General features: G+C 43.5%; 1 protein-coding gene and 1 pseudogene across 5 annotated transcripts in view; one reads left to right on the forward strand and one right to left on the reverse strand.

The window, feature by feature from the left end:
* Positions 1 to 17,354, forward strand: part of LOC118394930 (rho GTPase-activating protein 12-like) — a 232,701-nt gene that overhangs the window by 209,645 nt on the left and 5,702 nt on the right. Inside the window, exons 5-17 of one of the 5 annotated variants that reach the window (XM_052464086.1) lie at positions 3,474 to 3,683; positions 3,923 to 4,003; positions 5,056 to 5,190; positions 6,421 to 6,501; positions 7,025 to 7,086; positions 7,608 to 7,689; positions 12,444 to 12,545; positions 12,871 to 12,969; positions 13,926 to 14,025; positions 14,315 to 14,434; positions 15,307 to 15,405; positions 16,265 to 16,342; positions 16,946 to 17,080. In XM_052464086.1, coding sequence (XP_052320046.1) covers positions 3,474 to 3,683; positions 3,923 to 4,003; positions 5,056 to 5,190; positions 6,421 to 6,501; positions 7,025 to 7,086; positions 7,608 to 7,689; positions 12,444 to 12,545; positions 12,871 to 12,969; positions 13,926 to 14,025; positions 14,315 to 14,434; positions 15,307 to 15,405; positions 16,265 to 16,342; positions 16,946 to 17,080 — 1,384 coding nt within the window. The remainder of the gene's footprint in view (positions 1 to 3,473; positions 3,684 to 3,922; positions 4,004 to 5,055; positions 5,191 to 6,420; positions 6,502 to 7,024; positions 7,087 to 7,607; positions 7,690 to 12,443; positions 12,546 to 12,870; positions 12,970 to 13,925; positions 14,026 to 14,314; positions 14,435 to 15,306; positions 15,406 to 16,264; positions 16,343 to 16,945; positions 17,081 to 17,354) is intronic. The other 4 variants (XM_052464087.1, XM_052464088.1, XM_052464089.1 and 1 more) reach the window with 4 other exon arrangements.
* LOC118394931 (zinc finger E-box-binding homeobox 1-like) overlaps positions 1 to 17,354 on the reverse strand; it is a 209,441-nt pseudogene that overhangs the window by 151,473 nt on the left and 40,614 nt on the right.

Raw genomic sequence — 17,354 nt, forward strand, 5'->3', positions numbered from 1 at the left:
CATCGGGTTCCATAAGTAGAGAGAGAGTCCTCCATCGGGTTCCATAAGTAGAGAGAGAGTCCTCCATCGGGTTCCATAAGTAGAGAGAGAGTCCTCCATCGGGTTCCATAAGTAGAGAGAGAGAGTCCTCCATCGGGTTCCATAAGTAGAGAGAGAGTCCTCCATCGGGTTCCATAAGTAGAGAGAGTCCTCCATCGGGTTCCATAAGTAGAGAGAGAGTCCTCCATCGGGTTCCATAAGTAGAGAGAGAGTCCTCCATCGGGTTCCATAAGTAGAGAGAGAGTCCTCCATCGGGTTCCATAAGTAGAGAGAGAGTCCTCCATCGGGTTCCATAAGTAGAGAGAGAGTCCTCCATTTTGGTCCTGAGTAGCAGTAGTGCAGATTTGGTTAATGTATTTTATAACTTGAGATGGAGCTGAATTTGTCTATGATCGTCAATGCTTTTGGGAGGGATTGAGATATAATGTAAAATATCGTTGGTGTATAATGAGATGACGTGATCCGTAGAATTGAGAGATATTGGTGTAATTTCTTTTGATTGTCGAATTGCCTGTGCCAGGGGCTCCAGAGACAATTAAAATAGTAGAGGTGAGGTGGGATCACCTTGCCAGCTACTAGTAGTTATTTTGAACGGAACAGAGCAGGTATTGCCTGTTATTACTATGGCTGAGGGATTGGCATATAGTATTCTAATCATATGAATGAATTTGGAGCCAAGTCCCATATGTTCCAAAACCAGCCAAAGATATGATCGCTATCATCAGCTTTTTCTGCGTCGAGAGATACTGTTGATCTGCCCAATGATCTTTGGTTCCTGATGAGGCATGTAAGATATGTAATAGACGACAGAGGTTTACATGCAGATAATCGTTTTTTTTTGGTCCAGGTGTACCAATTTGGGTAAGCAAGTTTCAAGACGGGAAGACAACATTTTTGAAAATAGTTGAATATCTGTGTTTATCAAATATAGAGGGTGATAGTGAGAGCACTTGGGTGGAGTCCTTACCTTTTTTATATAAAAGCCAAATTACTGCTGTATTTACATCCCTTCCAAATGAACCTTTGAACGGCTGTGTTCATCATTTCAAGTAACAGTGGACCTAACTGGTTCTAAAATGTTAAATAGACCTCAGGAGGAATACAGTCACAACCAGGTGATTTGCCTTTATTCATGTTATCCAATGCCCTTTGGAGTTCACGGAGAGAGATTTGGGCTCTCAGCAGGCCGGATTCTTATATCTTTTAAAAATGACTCGATCTGGCTTGGTGTGGATTTACAATCACAGGTGTAAAATTCGTCATAGAAACGGGAGAATCTTTGGTGAATTAATTTTGGTTCTGATAATAATTCACTTGATTCATATTCAAAATTATTTTTAAAAAATTAAAACATATTCAAATGTTATTTAACCCTTATTTTACCAGGTAAGTTAAACTAAAAACACATTCTCATTTACAGAAATGACCTGGAGAATAGTTATAGGGGAGAGGGGGATAAATGAGCCAATTTGAAGTTGGGGATGATTAGGTGGCCATGATGGGTATGAGGGCCAGATTGAATTTAGCCACACCGGGGTTAACATCCCTACTCTTATATAAATGCCATGGGTGACCACAGAGAGTCAGGATACCCGCTTAACGTCCCATCCAAAAGACGGTCTTCAAGGCAATGTCCCCAATCACTGCCCTGGGGCAGCATGTGAGTTGCGGAGTGATCTTCAAGAAAACTGCAGAAAAAAAGATCCAGTAAACCACAAAGCACACAGGCTTCTCCCACTCCCGCAGCTGCCAAGCTGTAGAAAGCGAAGTTGCACTTGGCCAAATCAATTCCAGTAATTCATGAAATAATCATACATTTACTCTGACACGTCGCGACCCACCATTAACAGGTCAAGTGGGTCATGATCCATACATTAGTAAAGGCTGAGTTAGGCAGTCAGGTCTGGGTAGATGCTGATCCTATATTCCCTGTGTAGGTCAGACCCCCAGATTCTGTTGCACGGTGAACTATTCGCAGCTTGACTTCAAAGCTTGTGGATCCATACAGTCATACTGTTCCGGGGGGAGGACCCATGCGGACCCATGCGGAGCGCAATGTTAATCAGCGGCATGGGACCCAGCTTCTCCTGCCCTAGCAGTTTATAGAAAAGATCGCTCATGAAGGAAGTTGGGTTGCCCCCTTCAACACCAGTTTCAAGTCCTGTGATCCGCACATTGAATTTACAGGAATGATTTTCGAGTGATTCTTGTTTTCTCTATTAGGAATGAGATTTTTCCTTCCAACTCGAGCTGTTTCCAGGTCATGGAGTCACACCTCTGTTGCATTGGCTGTCTTCTCCAGACTTTCCACTTTAATTGAATAGGTATTCACTTTAGCAGTGAGCTCTCACAATGATACCGGTTTACTACATTTACCACTTACTATTTGTACGTCGAGGGAAAAAGTCATCTCCTCACGAACAATCTCTCTCGTATAGTAACGGCCAGCTCTTTCTGTTGAGAGCGGATGGACAAATTCTGGCTGCTGGAGCACAATAGACATGCTAGATATTTATTGTCACACAATGAATGTCCCACATCTTAATATGATGATTAGTTTTAGTAAATAAGTCTGTTAATTCATAGTAATTTGCAAAAGAAAGCCACGAAGAGACCCCCGCGTTTCAATGCATGCCACCGTGAACCGTGGCAGCAGGTAGCCTAGTGGTTGGAGTGTTGGGCCAACTACCGAAAGGTTGCTGGGTCGAATCCCAGAGCTTACAAGGTACAAATCTATCGTTCTGCCCCTGAACAGGCAGTTAACACACTGTTCCTAGGCCGTCATTGTAAATAGTAATTTGTTCTTAACTGACTTGCCGAGTTAAATAAAGGTTAAATTATAACAAATAAAACTAATAAAAACTGAAAGTTATACAATGCGTTTCTATGGGCTAATGGCAGTGAGGCCCAATTCAATGTTTCGTCAAATACTTTTTAAAATATTTTTTGTATACCTACAGTGGTCCTAAAATTCAAAAACAAATAGCTAAATGATCCTTGGTATGACCCTCTAAAAACAATTCCATATTTTAGCTTAGTAAAAACCCAGCCTCGGGCAGACTCTAGGGGATTTTAATGGACCTATAGAATAGTCCCACAACTGTAAACCCCTCTCATCTGGCACTCAAGGCAGGCTAGAGCAAATGCTTAAAGTATGTGAAAGATTTCAAAGGATTGGTGCTATGCTGTGAATGACTGCAGTGTTCTTGGCTGTACATTGTGGGTGACTGTGACCTCTATACTGTAGCTCTGACTGTGGTTAATCGTGATTGGTGCTTTCTATTCTCTATGCATAGATAACGCAATGGTGATTGGTCCTTCTCTCTCTCTTTTTTCTCTTTCTTTCTCCCTCCCTTTCTCTTTATTTCTTTCTCTCTCCTTCTCTCTGCCTCTTTCTCTCTGCCCCTCTCTCTCCCGTTTCCCCCTAATCATAGACAACTCTGCCTCTCTCTTTCTCCCCATCCTTCCTTCCTCTCCTCTCGCTCGCCATTGGTCGCTTCCAGCCTCTGTCGTTGGAGGACAACTGCCACAGCACGTATTCTAGCCAATCAGACAGCCAGTATGGCTCCCCGCCTCGAGGTTGGTCAGAAGAGCTGGATGAGCATGGACACACTCTGTATGTTAGTGACTATACTAATGAGAAGGTACTGGGGACTCGTTCTGTGTCTGTCTTCACTGTCATGGCCTCTGAGTTCTTCTCTAATTTACACTTAGACCGGACCACTGCACCATACTAGGTGCTTTTTTAGTGTGTCAGTGATGCTCATCTAGTCGTGTGTGTGTGTGTGTGTGTGTGTGTGTGTGTGTGTGTGTGTGTGTGTGTGTGTGTGTGTGTGTGTGTGTGTGTGTGTGTCCGTCCGTGTGTGTGTCCGTGTCCGTCCAGTGGATAAAGCATGTTGATGAACAGGGGCGACCCTACTACTACAGTGCTGACGGCTCAAGATCTGAATGGAAGCTGCCCAAGGTATGGCCCAGGACAAGTACACTACCTCCAGTTTACCCTGCGTTCATAACCAAGTGGGAAAAAATCTACTTGAATGCACCTCCAACTGGCAATTACTAGTGGGGAACTCATCTGTCATCCCTGAGCTCCGACATCTCCCACATGGTGACCTCTGACGTCACTTACCAAGGGAATTATCTCCATAACAGCGTTTCTGTAGTTAAATGCAACAGCATATGTTTTTAAACACTGTCATTTGTTTACAGACATGGTAGCTGTACTTTTATGGTTGACGCAGCTTGTTGGCCATTTCATGGTATCCAATTGGTAGTTTACAGTCTTGTCCCATCGCTCCAACTCCCGTACAGACTCAGGAGAGATGAAGGTCACGCATCCTCCGAAACATGACCCTGCCAAGCGACACTGCTTCTTGACACACTGCTTGCTTAACCCGGAAACCAGCCGCTCCAATGTGTTGGAGGAAACACCGTACAACTGGCGACCGTGTCAGCGTGCATGCGCCCGGCCCACCACGTGTTGCTAGAGTGCGATGGGACAAGGACATCCCGGCCGGCCAAACCCTCCCCTAACCCGTATGATACTGGGCCAATTGTGCGTGACCTCATGGGTGTCCCGGTCGCGGCCAGCTGCGTCATAGCCTGGGATCCCGTCTGCGTTTCTCAATGAGTTCAAAGCCTGTGAATGCATCCAACTGGACTTCACAACTGGTAATTTCCACCTTCCCAGTTGGTTATGAACACAGCATTAGTTTAATAGTTTGGACAGGTTGCTTGTCCCCAAACATAGTTATGCTTATTTGTTTCATATAGGTTAGTCTTTCTCGTTGAAAGTGTTAATGTTTATTAGTACCTCTGTATGATGTTTGTCCCCATCTCTCTCTCTCTCTCTCTCTCTCTCTCTCGCTCTCGCTCTTTTCTCTCTCTCTCTCGCTCGCTCTCTTCTCTCTTCTTTGCTCTCTTCTTTTCTCTCTCTCTCTTCTTTGCTCTCTTCTTTTCTCTCTCTCTCTCTCTGCCTCTCTGCCTCTCTGCCTCTCTCTGCCTGCCTGCCTGCAGTACAACCACTCCCTTCCTCCCCTGCCGGGCGGAGGAGACACCCCTAAGAGCCGCAGTCTGGACAGGAAGCATGTAGAGCCCATCGTCCTGACCAAGTGGAGACACAGCACCTACGCACTGGACACCAACGACAAGGTGAGATGCCCCCCAAAAATTAAAGTTTCATTATAGGTCACATTTCTAGTCTCTTGGGTATCTTGTCTAGTGAGTTTGTTTATTATGTGAATGTTAGGTCTTGAGTCCCAAAATAGCACCATGGCCCTGGTCAAAAGTACAATTTATTTAACTTTTATTTAGCTAGGCAAGTCAGTTAAGAACAAATTCTTATTTACAATGACGGCCTAGGAACAGTGGGTTAACTGCCTTGTTCAGGGGCAGAACGGCTTGGGGATTCGATCCAGCAACCTTTTGGTTACTGGCCCAACGCTCTAACCACTAGGCTACCTGCCTCCCCGATAGGGTGCCATTTGGAACACGAACACGATCATGATGTGAATGTGAGGGGGTAGTTGTAGACTCATGATTCTGCTCTGCAGTGACTCATCAAAAGCAACAGGCGTTTCCGTACAGGCTTTGGCCGCCCCCACCATTACAGACAGACAAAAGTCAGTGCCCCTACACCCTCCAATCCCAGCAGCCAATCACCTCGCTTGATAATCACAGAAAGCGAGAATGATCACTATCCTTCATCGAATTATGCCTTCATCCAATCAGGCCTATCACGTTCCGAGCTTGCTGCCACCCCCGAGTGCACTTCCTCCTGTTAATTATTATTTCTATTTATCTGAAAAACGATATGACATTTAATGATGACCCATTGATCACTTCTATAATAATATATTATATAATCTATAATCACTTCTATAATCTACAATGATATGATCTAGTATCGATGTAAGCATGGCGATTTCAACCTTTCCCTTCCCTCAGTTAGTTTGATTTGAGGTTCAATCTAAATATATTAATAAATATATTAATTGCATGGTTTAATTATGTTATTTTGAAAGAATATTTGACAACGTTCAACAACTCTATCTGTCCTTAACTATCCATGTCCATGTAACCATGTGTTGGTTTACTTCTGCGGCTGTCTCTGGGGCTGTTGCAGAAAGCAGGATCATTAAAAAAAGCAGTCACATACTGGAGATAGTGGAGATCTCGTTATTTCCTGGTTCATTTTCAAATATAATCTTGAATACAGGTATGTGTTGTTAGTTGTCAACTTAATTATACCATGCTAACTTCAAGCCAGGTATTTCAGAATATTTCGGACAGATCGCTGGCTAACTTATTGATCGTGCTTTCTGGAACATCCCTCTGAAGTACTCAGTAGTTCTTAGACTGTGTTGTCATTCTCATCACTAGGATGCGGCGTTGGGCCCCAAGGTCCCCGGCTCTCCTGACTCTGACTCCTCAGACCCCTCGTCCCTCAAGCCCCCCACCTCTGTTAGTATCCCCCTCTCTCTCTCTCCTCTCCTGAAGTGTGGCCTTCCCTTTGTGCTCCTCTTCTGTCTTCTATTCTACTGTGTGGTCGGTCGGTCGACTGATATCAATTTTCATAGAAAATGGTAGAAAATCTGTAGAAACTCTGGTCACTTGTTGTTTCCTGAATTGTTACTGGTGACTCTGTAAATATTCTACCTGTATTGTAACCGACTAGTGGTGGTGACTGTAACACAGTATCACAGACTAGACTGTGGGGAAACTATTAAGTGTCGTCCTGCTGTGGTTTCACTGCATGATTTCAGTCATACTAAAGTTTCTACTTTCTTGTCTACTCTTTCCTTCAGTCTCTCTGGTTTGGGCTGCTTTTTGTATGTCTGTGTGCCTTTTGGTCAGAAGTAGTGGACTACATAGGAAATAGGGTGTAATTTGTGACAGAGAATGTGTATTGCGTTTTTTCCCCTGTCAGTCGTGTCTGGCCCTGTCTACATGTGATGATGATGTGTGCCTCTCTGTTTCTCTGCAGCCTTCAGAGAAGTGTGGTGTTCTTAATGTGACCAAGATCACTGAGCATGGCAAGAAGGTACGGTGAGTAGTACTGTTTTAGGAAGAGGAGCAGGAATATCCCACACATATGGATAAGCTGCTGGTCAAAGCAACACAACATGGGAGTGTTTGGTTGAGTTGAAATAAGATGTATCGATGATGTTTTTGCCCCAAAGCAAAAATAGATTTTGTGTCCGAAATTGCGGCTTGAGCCAATCGTCTTTCAATGGGAGTCATCCGTTGATGGATGACGGACAACTGGCATGATTGTCTGTCAAAAAAATAAAAACGTTGACTTAAGTTGGAACTTTTGACGGACAAAAACTGACACTGATAAATTCAGATGTTTTCTTTATTACGTCTCTGTGTGTGTGTGTGTGTGTGTGTGTGTGTGTGTGTGTGTGTGTGTGTGTGTGTGTGTGTGTGTGTGTGTGTGTGTGTGTGTGTGTGTGTGTGTGTGTGTGTGTGTGTGTGTGTGTGTGTGTGTGTGTGTGTGTGTGTGTGTGTGTGTGTGTGTGTGTGTGTGTGTGTGTGCGTGTGTGCGTGTGTGCGCGTTTTTACAGGAAAAATTGGACGTCGTCCTGGACAGTCCTTCGGGGCTCCTTGCTACTATTCACTAAAAGCCAGGGGGGCGGGACCAGCTGGGTGAGTAGTGTCAGTCTGCTACTGTACTCTACACTCGAGTGTTCAAACCATTAGAAATAGAGTAGAACAGGAATAGATCCTCTTACATGGCAATTTACCCCATCCGTCTCTACAGCAAACCATATAACTTGTATTTTTTTTATTTTTTTATTTAACCTTTATTAAACTAGGCAAGTCATTTAAGAATACATTCTGATTTACACTGACTGCATACCCCAGCAAAACCCTAACCTGGACGACGCTCGGCCAATTGTACCTTGGTGGCTCCTCCTTCGCTGAGCTGCTACTCTCGCTGCTAGGCAACTGGAGGCTCTCCTGGGTGGTCACGCCCCACCCTGTCTGGTGTAAAGTAGTGTACTACTGTATATAGGCCGAAAAGAGAAATGCTTAAAAGAACATTTCGATTTAGTGTAATAAAGAAATTGAATAATTTTATCGGAGCAAACCAGAAACTTTTCAATATATAAATTCAAACCATACTTTAGAACCATTTAAATACAATGAATTGGATGGTTGTGCAGGACTATGGTAGATGAAGTAATCAATCTATCTTTTCAAACTGCGTATGAGTATTTATCTGGTCAATATGTCAGAGTATTACTGTATGTCTGTTGTTTTAAACAGTGTGTTATAAACTCAGCAAAAAACGAAACGCCCCTTTTTCAGGACCCTGTCTTTCAGAGATAATTTGTAAAAATCCAAATAACTTCATAGATCTTCATTGTTAAGGGTTTAAACACTGTTTCCAGTGCTCGTTCAATGAACCATAAACAATTAGTGAACATGCACCTGTGGAACGGTCGTTAAGACACTAACAGATTACAGACGGTAGGCAATTAAGGTCACAGTTATGAAAACTTAGGACACTAAAGAGGCCTTTCTACTGTCTCTGAAAAACACCAAAAGAAAGATGCCCAGGGTCCCTGTTCATCTGCGTGATCGTGCCTTAGGCATGCTGCAAGGAGGCATGAGGACTGCAGATGTGGCCAGGGCAATAAATTGCAATGTCTGTACTGTGAGACACCTACCTAAGGCTGCGCTACAGGGAGACAGGACGGACAGCTGATCGTGCTCGCAGTGGCAGACGTGTAACAAGACCTGCACAGGATCGGTACATCCAAACATCACACCTGTGGGACAGGTACAGGATGGCAACAACAGCTGCCCGAGTTACACTAGGAATGCACAATCCCTCCATCAGTGCTCAGACTGTCCACAATAGGCTGAGAGAGGCTGGACTGAGGGCTTGTAGGCCTGTTGTAAGGTCACCCACTGTCGCTGGACCAGACCGGACTGGCAAAAAGTGCTCTTCACTGATGAGTTGCGGTTTTGTCTCACCAGGTGTGATGGTCGGATCCGTGTTTATCGTCCAAGGAATGAGCGTTACACCGAGGCCTGTACTCTGGAGCGGGATCGATGTGGTGAAGGCCGTCATAGTCTGGGATGGTGTGTCACTGTGTCATTGGACTGAGCTTGTTGTCATTACAGGCAATCTCAAAGCTGTGCGTTACAGGGAAGACATCCTCCTCCCTCATGTGGTACCCTTCCTGCAGGCTCATCCCGACATGACCCTCCAGCAAGACAATGCCACCAGCCATACTGCTCGTTCTGTGCATGATTTCCTGCAAGGCAGGAATGTCAGTGTTCTGCCATGGCCAGCGAAGAGCCCGGATCTCAATCCCATTGAGCACGTCTGTGACCTGTTGGATCGGAGGGTGAGGGCTAGGGCCATTCCCCCCAGAAATGTCCGGGAACTTGCAGGTGCCTTGGTGGAAGAGTGGGGTAACATCTCACAGCAAGAACTGGCAAATCTGGTGCAGTCCATGAGGAGAAGATGCACTGCAGTACTTAATGCAGCTGGTGGCCACACCAGATACTGAATGTTACTTTTGATTTTGACCCCTACTTTGTTCAGGGACACATTATTCCATTTCTGTTAGTCACATGTCTGTGGAACCTCTTCAGTTTGTCTGTTGTTGAATCTTATTATGTTCATACATATATACACATGTTAAGTTTGCTGAAAATAAACGCAGTTGACAGTGAGAGGACGTTTCTTTTTTTGCTGTGTTTATGTGAAAATGTGATTTGTATTATAAATTGTATTTTGGAAGATTAGTCCAAATGAGGACTTAGAGGTCATAATATAATATATATATATATATATCAGTGAAAAGTTTGGACACCAACTCATTCCAGGGTTTTTCTTTATTTGTACTATTTTCTATATTGTGGAACAATAGTGAAGACATGAAAATAATTATATTTTGATTCGTTTACCACTTCTTTGGTTGCTACATGATTCCATATGTGTTATTTCATAGTTGTTATGTCCTCACTATTATTCTACAATGTAGAAAGTAGTCAAATTAAAGAAGAACCCTTGAATGAGTAGGTGTGTCCAAACTTTTGACTGGTACTGTACATATGTGTACATATAGTCGGAAGTTTACATACAGCTTAGCCAACTACATTTAAACTCAGTTTTTCACAATTCCTGACATTTAATCCTAGTCAAAATTCCCTGTCTAGGTCAGTTAGGATCACCACTTTATTTTAAGAATGTGAAATGTCAGAATAATAGTAGTGAGCATTTTTTTATTTCAGCTTTTATTTATTTAATCACATTCCCAGTGGGTCAGAAGTTTACATACACTCAATTAGTATTTGGTAGCATTGCCTTTAAATTGTTTAACTTGGGTCAAACGTTTTGGGTAGCCTTCCACAAGCTTCCCACAATAAGTACATTTTGGCTCATTCCTCCTGCCAGAGCTGGTGTAACTGAGTCAGGTTTGTAGGCCTCCTTGCTCGCAAACGCTTTTTCAGTTCTGCCCACAAATGTATTATAGGATTGAGGTCAGGGCTTTGTGATGGCCACTCCAATACCTTGACTTTGTTGTCCTTAACACATTTTGCCACAACTTTGGAAGTATGCTTGGGGTCATTGTCCATTTGGAAGACCCATTTACGACCAAGCTTTAACTTCCTGACTGATGTCTTGAGATGTTGCTTCAATATATCTACGTAATTTTTGATCTTCATGATGATGATGATGATGATGATTATTTTGTGAAGTGCACCAGTCCCTCCTGCAGCAAAGCACCCCCACAACATGATGCTGCCACCCCCATGCTTCACAGTTGGGATGGTGTTCTTCGGTTTGCAAGCCTCCCCTTTTTTCCTCCAAACATAACGATGGTCATCAACTGTTTAAAGTCACCAGAGGACATTTTTACGATTTTTGTCAGTCAGCATAGTGTATGTAAATGTCTGACCCACTGGAATTGTGATACAGTGAGTTAAAAGTGAAATAATCAACAATTGTTGGAAAAATGTATTGTGTCATGCACAAAGTAGATAACTGACTTGCCAAAACTGTAGTTTGTTAACAAGACATTTGAGGAGTGGTTGAAAAACTAGTTTTAATGACTGTGTGTATATATATATATATATAATCTCAATGATGCACCTGTTGTTTAGTAGTAGATGACAAACTCTAACTTAGACGCAACATTATCTCAGTAATATCTCACCAAAAACACTGGATTGACAGTGGGATTGACAAGCTCCATTGACACCACATTGTGGTGTCGTGTGTGTTTCTTCACTGTATATACAAAAGTATGTGGACACCCTTGCTGACAGTTGTATAACATTTTGCAACACAGCCATGCCATCTCCATAGACAACCATTGGCAGTAAAATGGCCTAACAGAGGAGCTCCGTGACTTTCAACGTTGCACGTTGTGTCATAGGACAACAGCGTTGTGTCATAGGATGCCCCCTTTCCAACAAGTCAGTTCATAAAATGTCTGCCCTGCTAGAGCTGCCCAGGTCAACTGTAAGTGCTGTTATTGTGAAGTTGAAACGTCTAGGAGCATCAACGGCTCAGCCGTGAAGTGGTAGGCCACACAAGCTCACAGAACGGGACCCCCGAGTGCTGAAACGCGTAGCTCGTAACAATTATTTGTCCTCTGCAACGCTCACTACCGAGTTCCAAACTGCCTCTGGAAGCAACGTCAGCACAAGAACTGTTCGTCAGAAGCTTTATGAAATGGATTTCCATGGCCGAGCAGCCACACACAAGCCTAAGATCACCATGCGCAATGCCGAGCATGTGCTGGAGTGGTGTAAAGCTTGCCACCATCTGGTAGTCCGACGGATGAATCTGGGTGTGGCGGATGCCAGAAGAACGCTATCTTCCCGAATGCATAGTGCCAACTCTTCAGTTTGGTGGAGGAGGAATAATGATCTGGGACTGTTTTTCTTAGTTTCTGGCTAGGCCCCTTAGTTCCAGTGAAGTTCAATCTTAACGCTACAGCATACAATGACATTCCAGAAGATTCTGTGCCTCCAACTTTGGCAACAGTTTGGGGAAGGCCCTTTCCTGTTTCAGCATGAGAATGCCCCCGTGCACAAAGCGAGGTCCATACAAAAATGGTTTGTCGAGATCGGTGTGGAAGAACTTGACTGGCCTGCACAGAGCCCTGACCTGAATTGGAACGCCGACTGTGAGCCAGGCCTACAGGCCTAATCGCCCAACATCAATGCTCTTGTGGCTGAATGGAAGCAAGTCCCCGCAGCAATATTCCAACATCTAGTGAAAAGCTTTCCCAGAAGAGTGGAGGCTGGTATAGCAGCAAAGTGGGGACCAATTCCATATTAATGCCAATGATTTTGGAATGAGATGTTTGACGAGCATACTATTTGTCCACATACTTTTGGTCATGTAGTGTACTTATTTCTCCCTGTAGTTTGGAGGCATCCAGTCCAAGCCAGAGTTTACTGTGGACCTGAGAGGAGGATCTATAGAGTGGGCTTCCAAAGACAAGTCCAGCAAGAAGCATGTTATAGAGGTGAGTGAGCTCCTACACAAAACTCAAACTGGGTTTGACTGCCCCTGAACAAGGCAGTTAACCCACTGTTCCCCGGTAGGCCGTCACTGTAAATAAGAATTTGCTCTTAACTGATTTGCCTCGTTAAATAAAGGTTCCATAAATAAACAATACATTAATAAAACCGGCTTGAATATGTCCCCTTGGGGCAATTTTCTTTAGGCTATAGCAGTGTCTCAGACAATGGTAGCACTACGTGTATAGAACATGAATGATGACAGGGAGGATTGTTTCATGTTGGAGTCTTGGTCTTACTGTTCAAAAACGTATTTGTCTCCTCATGCAGCTGAAAACCCGTCGGGGCACAGAGCTGCTGATCCAGTCAGAGAATGACAGTTTCATCAATGACTGGTACAGAGCACTGACGGACACCATCAGCACACACGTGAGTCTACACAAACACACACACGCGACACAAATCTGATTCATCATAATGTTTGTCACCTTGAAATTGAAATGATCTTGAAATTCTTGATTCAGTTCCACATATATTTACATTTACATTTAAGTCATTTAGCAGACGCTCTTATCCAGAGCGACTTACAAATTGGTGCAGACACCTTATGACATCCAGTGGAACAGCCACTTTACAATAGTGCATCTAAATATTTTAAGGGGGGTGAGAAGGATTACTTTATCCTATCCTAGGTATTCCTTAAAGAGGTGGGGTTTCAGGTGTCTCCGGAAGGTGGTGATTGACTCCGCTTTCCTGGCGTCGTGAGGGAGTTTGTTCCACCATTGGGGGCCAGAGCAGCTAACAGTTTTGACTGGGCTGAGCGGGAACTGTACTTCCTCAGTGGTAGGGAGGCGAGCAGGCCAGAGGTGGATGAACGCAGTGCCTTGTTTGGGTGTAGGGCCTGATCAGAGCCTGGAGGTACTGAGGTGCCGTTCCCCTCACAGCTCCGTAGGCAAGCACCATGGTCTTGTAGCAGATGCGAGCTTCAACTGGAAGCCAGTGGAGAGAGCGGAGGAGCGGGGTGACGTGAGAGAACTTGGGAAGGTTGAACACCAGACGGGCTGCGGCGTTTCTGGATGAGTTGTAGGGGTTTAATGGCACAGGCAGGGAGCCCAGCCAACAGCGAGTTGCAGTAATCCAGACGGGAGATGACAAGTGCCTGGATTAGGACCTGCGCCGCTTCCTGTGTGAGGCAGGGTCGTACTCTGCGGATGTTGTAGAGCATGAACCTACAGGAACGGGCCACCGCCTTATATCCACTAAGTGGCGGAGTTGGCATGTTTAGTCATTGGGCCTTGATGCTATTGCCAGCCCAAAGGTATCCTACCTGTTTCTGACTGTCCCCTTCTTGCTTCCCTGTTTGTGTGTTACCTACCACACTGTAGGCCTGGGAGTCAGATGAGGCCATAGAGGAGGACATGCCAGAGTCTCCTGGAGCTGAGAAACAAGACAAAGAGAAAGATCACAGAGACTCTAAGAGCAGAGGTTCGTGCAACCTCTCTGTCTGTTACCCTAACCCAAACCCACATATATGTTTGAGATCGTTAATCTTTGTCTACCAATGATGTTATTGTTGATCATCATGCGTGTCAGTGTGTTAAGTCATCTCCCATTGCTATTTCTCTACAGAAGAGTTGATGATCATTTATTTTGTTAAGTTGTTAATAATATGGTCAAATCCCATTGTTATTAGTCTATAGCCATGAAACCTGTCAGTGTTTCTAGAGTTAGCAGTAAATGTGTCACCTGAACTTCTATTCTCATTGGTCTGTAGCCATGAAGAGTTCTACCAGTATGGACACATCAGATGACAAGAAGACCAGACACAAACTTATGAAGTTCCTCACACGCAGACCCACTCTGCAAGCCGTCAGAGACAAGGGCTACATCAAAGGTATTACAGAGAGACAGCACTGAACCATATAAATAGAAATGCTAGAATGGGAATAGCCTCTCAGACCAAAGCAAGTTGACAGGGTTGACAGGGTTGGGGTCAATTCTGAGTTGAGTTGAAAATTGGTCTTTCAATTTGAATTCTTTAATTTTAATTGGCCACGCCCCACAGGAAGCAGAATGCTAATTTAATTTGAATTAAAGAAAGTAGAATTTAATTAATTATTTTAAAGTTTTAAATAATTACAGTGGTCTGGAAATATTTTAAGATAATTTTGTAGGTTGTCTATAATAATTAATTATTCACTTAGATGTATATATTTCCCAGAATGCATTATCAAACCCTCCAGAATGTAAGGTAACAACCTAACATCTAATGACAAAAATACGAACAAAATATGGTTTGACATCATTAAATTAGAATCAAACTAATATTTGCAAAGGGTATCTGTTTTCTTAAGAGGTGGCAGGTGCATTTGGCAAAATCTTTGTATAAAGAATGAGTGTCATATGTCTAAGTTAAATTGATTTGAATTGGTTTTAATTAAATTCTACTTATTTTAATTTGATTCAAATTCTGCTTCCTGTGGGGTGTAACCAATTAAAATAAAAATTTGTGGGTCGAATTTAATTAAATTCAGGAATTTCAAATTGACCCCAACCCTGATACACTCAGTGTAGCTGACATGATGTCCATTCTAGTGATTCTATTTCTAAACAGAGAACTTTACCACACATGCACAATTAGGACTCCATTTTGGCAAACTAAATCCATGCCATTGACTTGTTGTGTTAAAGATAGAAGTTGTTTTCCAGTAGCAAAGTACTTTGGACCTCTATAATAATAAACCTTTCCCTGTCTGTGTGTCTCAGACCAGGTGTTTGGCTGCAGTCTGAGTGACCTCTGTCAGAGAGAGAACGCATCCGTGCCAAGTTTCCTCACGATGTGCATCGACCACATGGAAAACAATGGTATGTGTGCTTGGAAACACTTTACACCTAACGTTCTCATAATATGTCATAACCTGTCATAATATGGTCATAACACTGCCATGACACACCTACGTGAGTGTCAGAACACACAAAACCTTCCAGCATTCCGTTACTCTATAGCCTACTTGTCAATAGTACTTTTCTGTTACGTAACATTTTCTGAAATTGTCCATATTAAATGACCATTGTAATTGCACACACATTGAAGTCAGACATGTAGCTGTCCCAATGCTGTGTTGCTGATGACCAGGTTGAATGAAAGATCAGATTTCAGGAGCAGGATAAAGACACCTTCTTTATGACTCATAACTGACATAAGGGCCTATCTGGCTTGTATGATTATGATGTCATAATGCTTCAGAACAGTGTCATAAAGTGTGTTTTCTTCAAGTTCTTTAAAATATGATGGGAAAAAATGACTAAAGATTTCATTACAACAACAAAGGATTTTAACAAACAAACTTTCGAACGAAAGGAAACCTCTTGACAGGGAAGAAACGCATTTGAATAAATGTGTGTTTTGAGGCTCTTATTTAGGTCACAACAGGTGTATGTATATACATGTGTCATGACAGTGCTATGACCATATTACGACAGGTTACGTCAGCTGTTATGACAGATAATGACATGGTTATGATAACAGCGTGTTATGATGCCAGGGGTCGGAGACAGTGTTACCGTGTGCTCCTGTGTCTGTCTGTCGGTTGTCTCTCATTCTGATGCTGTGATGATATTAGCAGGAAGAAGAAATATCCATGAAGGAAAGTTAAAACAATGCAAACAATTGGGCTACTGCCAACGTTTGTGTGATGATGGTGCTGTGTTTCTCTGTCTGTAGCTCTGAATGTGGACGGGCTGTACAGAGTGAGTGGGAACCTGGCTGTCATCCAGAAACTACGCTTCGCTGTCAATCATGGTAGGTGCTCCTGTCCCCTCTCTTCACTGTCAATCATGGTAGGTGCTCCTGTCCCCTCTCTTCACTGTCAATCATGGTAGGTGCTCCTGTCCCCTCTCTTCACTGTCAATCGTGGTAGGTGCTCCTGTCCCCTCTCTTCACTGTCAATCATGGTAGGTGCTCCTGTCCCCTCTCTTTACTGTCAATCATGGTAGGTGCTCCTCTCTCTCTCTCTTTCTGTCAATCTCTAGTCTCTCTCTCTGTCTCTCTGTCTCTCTCTGTCTCTCTGTCTCTCTCTGTCTCTCTGTCTCTCTCTGTCTCTCTCTGTCTCTCTGTCTCTCTCTGTCTCTCTCTGTCTCTCTCTGTCTCTCTCTGTCTCTCTCTGTCTCTCTCTGTCTCTGTGTGTGTATACTGCAACTAGGCTTGCAAAATACCACAAAATCTCCTGGTTTTCCAGAAGTCCCGGTTAGAGTATTCAGGATTTCCTGCTTATTCCCTCCAACCAGGACTTCTGGAGATTTTAGGAAAGTTACCACAATTGTTCAACTCTAACTGCAAGCATGTATACTTGTACCTATAGCGTACACACTACGTAGTACACTGAATAACCGTGTGTGTGTGTAGATGAGAAGGTGGACCTTGAGGAGGGAAAATGGGAAGATATCCACGTGACTACGGGAGCGTTGAAGATGTTCTTCAGAGAGCTACCTGAACCGCTCTTCACTTACAACTTATTCCATGACTTTGTCAATGCCATCAGTGAGTACACTGTTCCATTCATTGAAAATGTTCTTCATTTATCATCATTAGTGACATTACAAGTGTGCTATTACTTAATGTTGATGAAGGTTGTGACTACTGTAAATACATGGCATACATGTCATTGAGTTATTAGATCATGGGTGGGCAACTGATGCCCTTTTGAAGGCCCTCGGATCAACCCCCCCCACCCACACACAAAGTGCAATTTAGAAATGTGTTTGTGCATCTCTTGTTATGTCAGTCACTGATAGTCAGTCAATTTGACCATGTC

The sequence above is a fragment of the Oncorhynchus keta genome, chromosome 15, assembly GCF_023373465.1.
Source record: "Oncorhynchus keta strain PuntledgeMale-10-30-2019 chromosome 15, Oket_V2, whole genome shotgun sequence".
Lineage (NCBI taxonomy): Eukaryota > Metazoa > Chordata > Actinopteri > Salmoniformes > Salmonidae > Oncorhynchus > Oncorhynchus keta.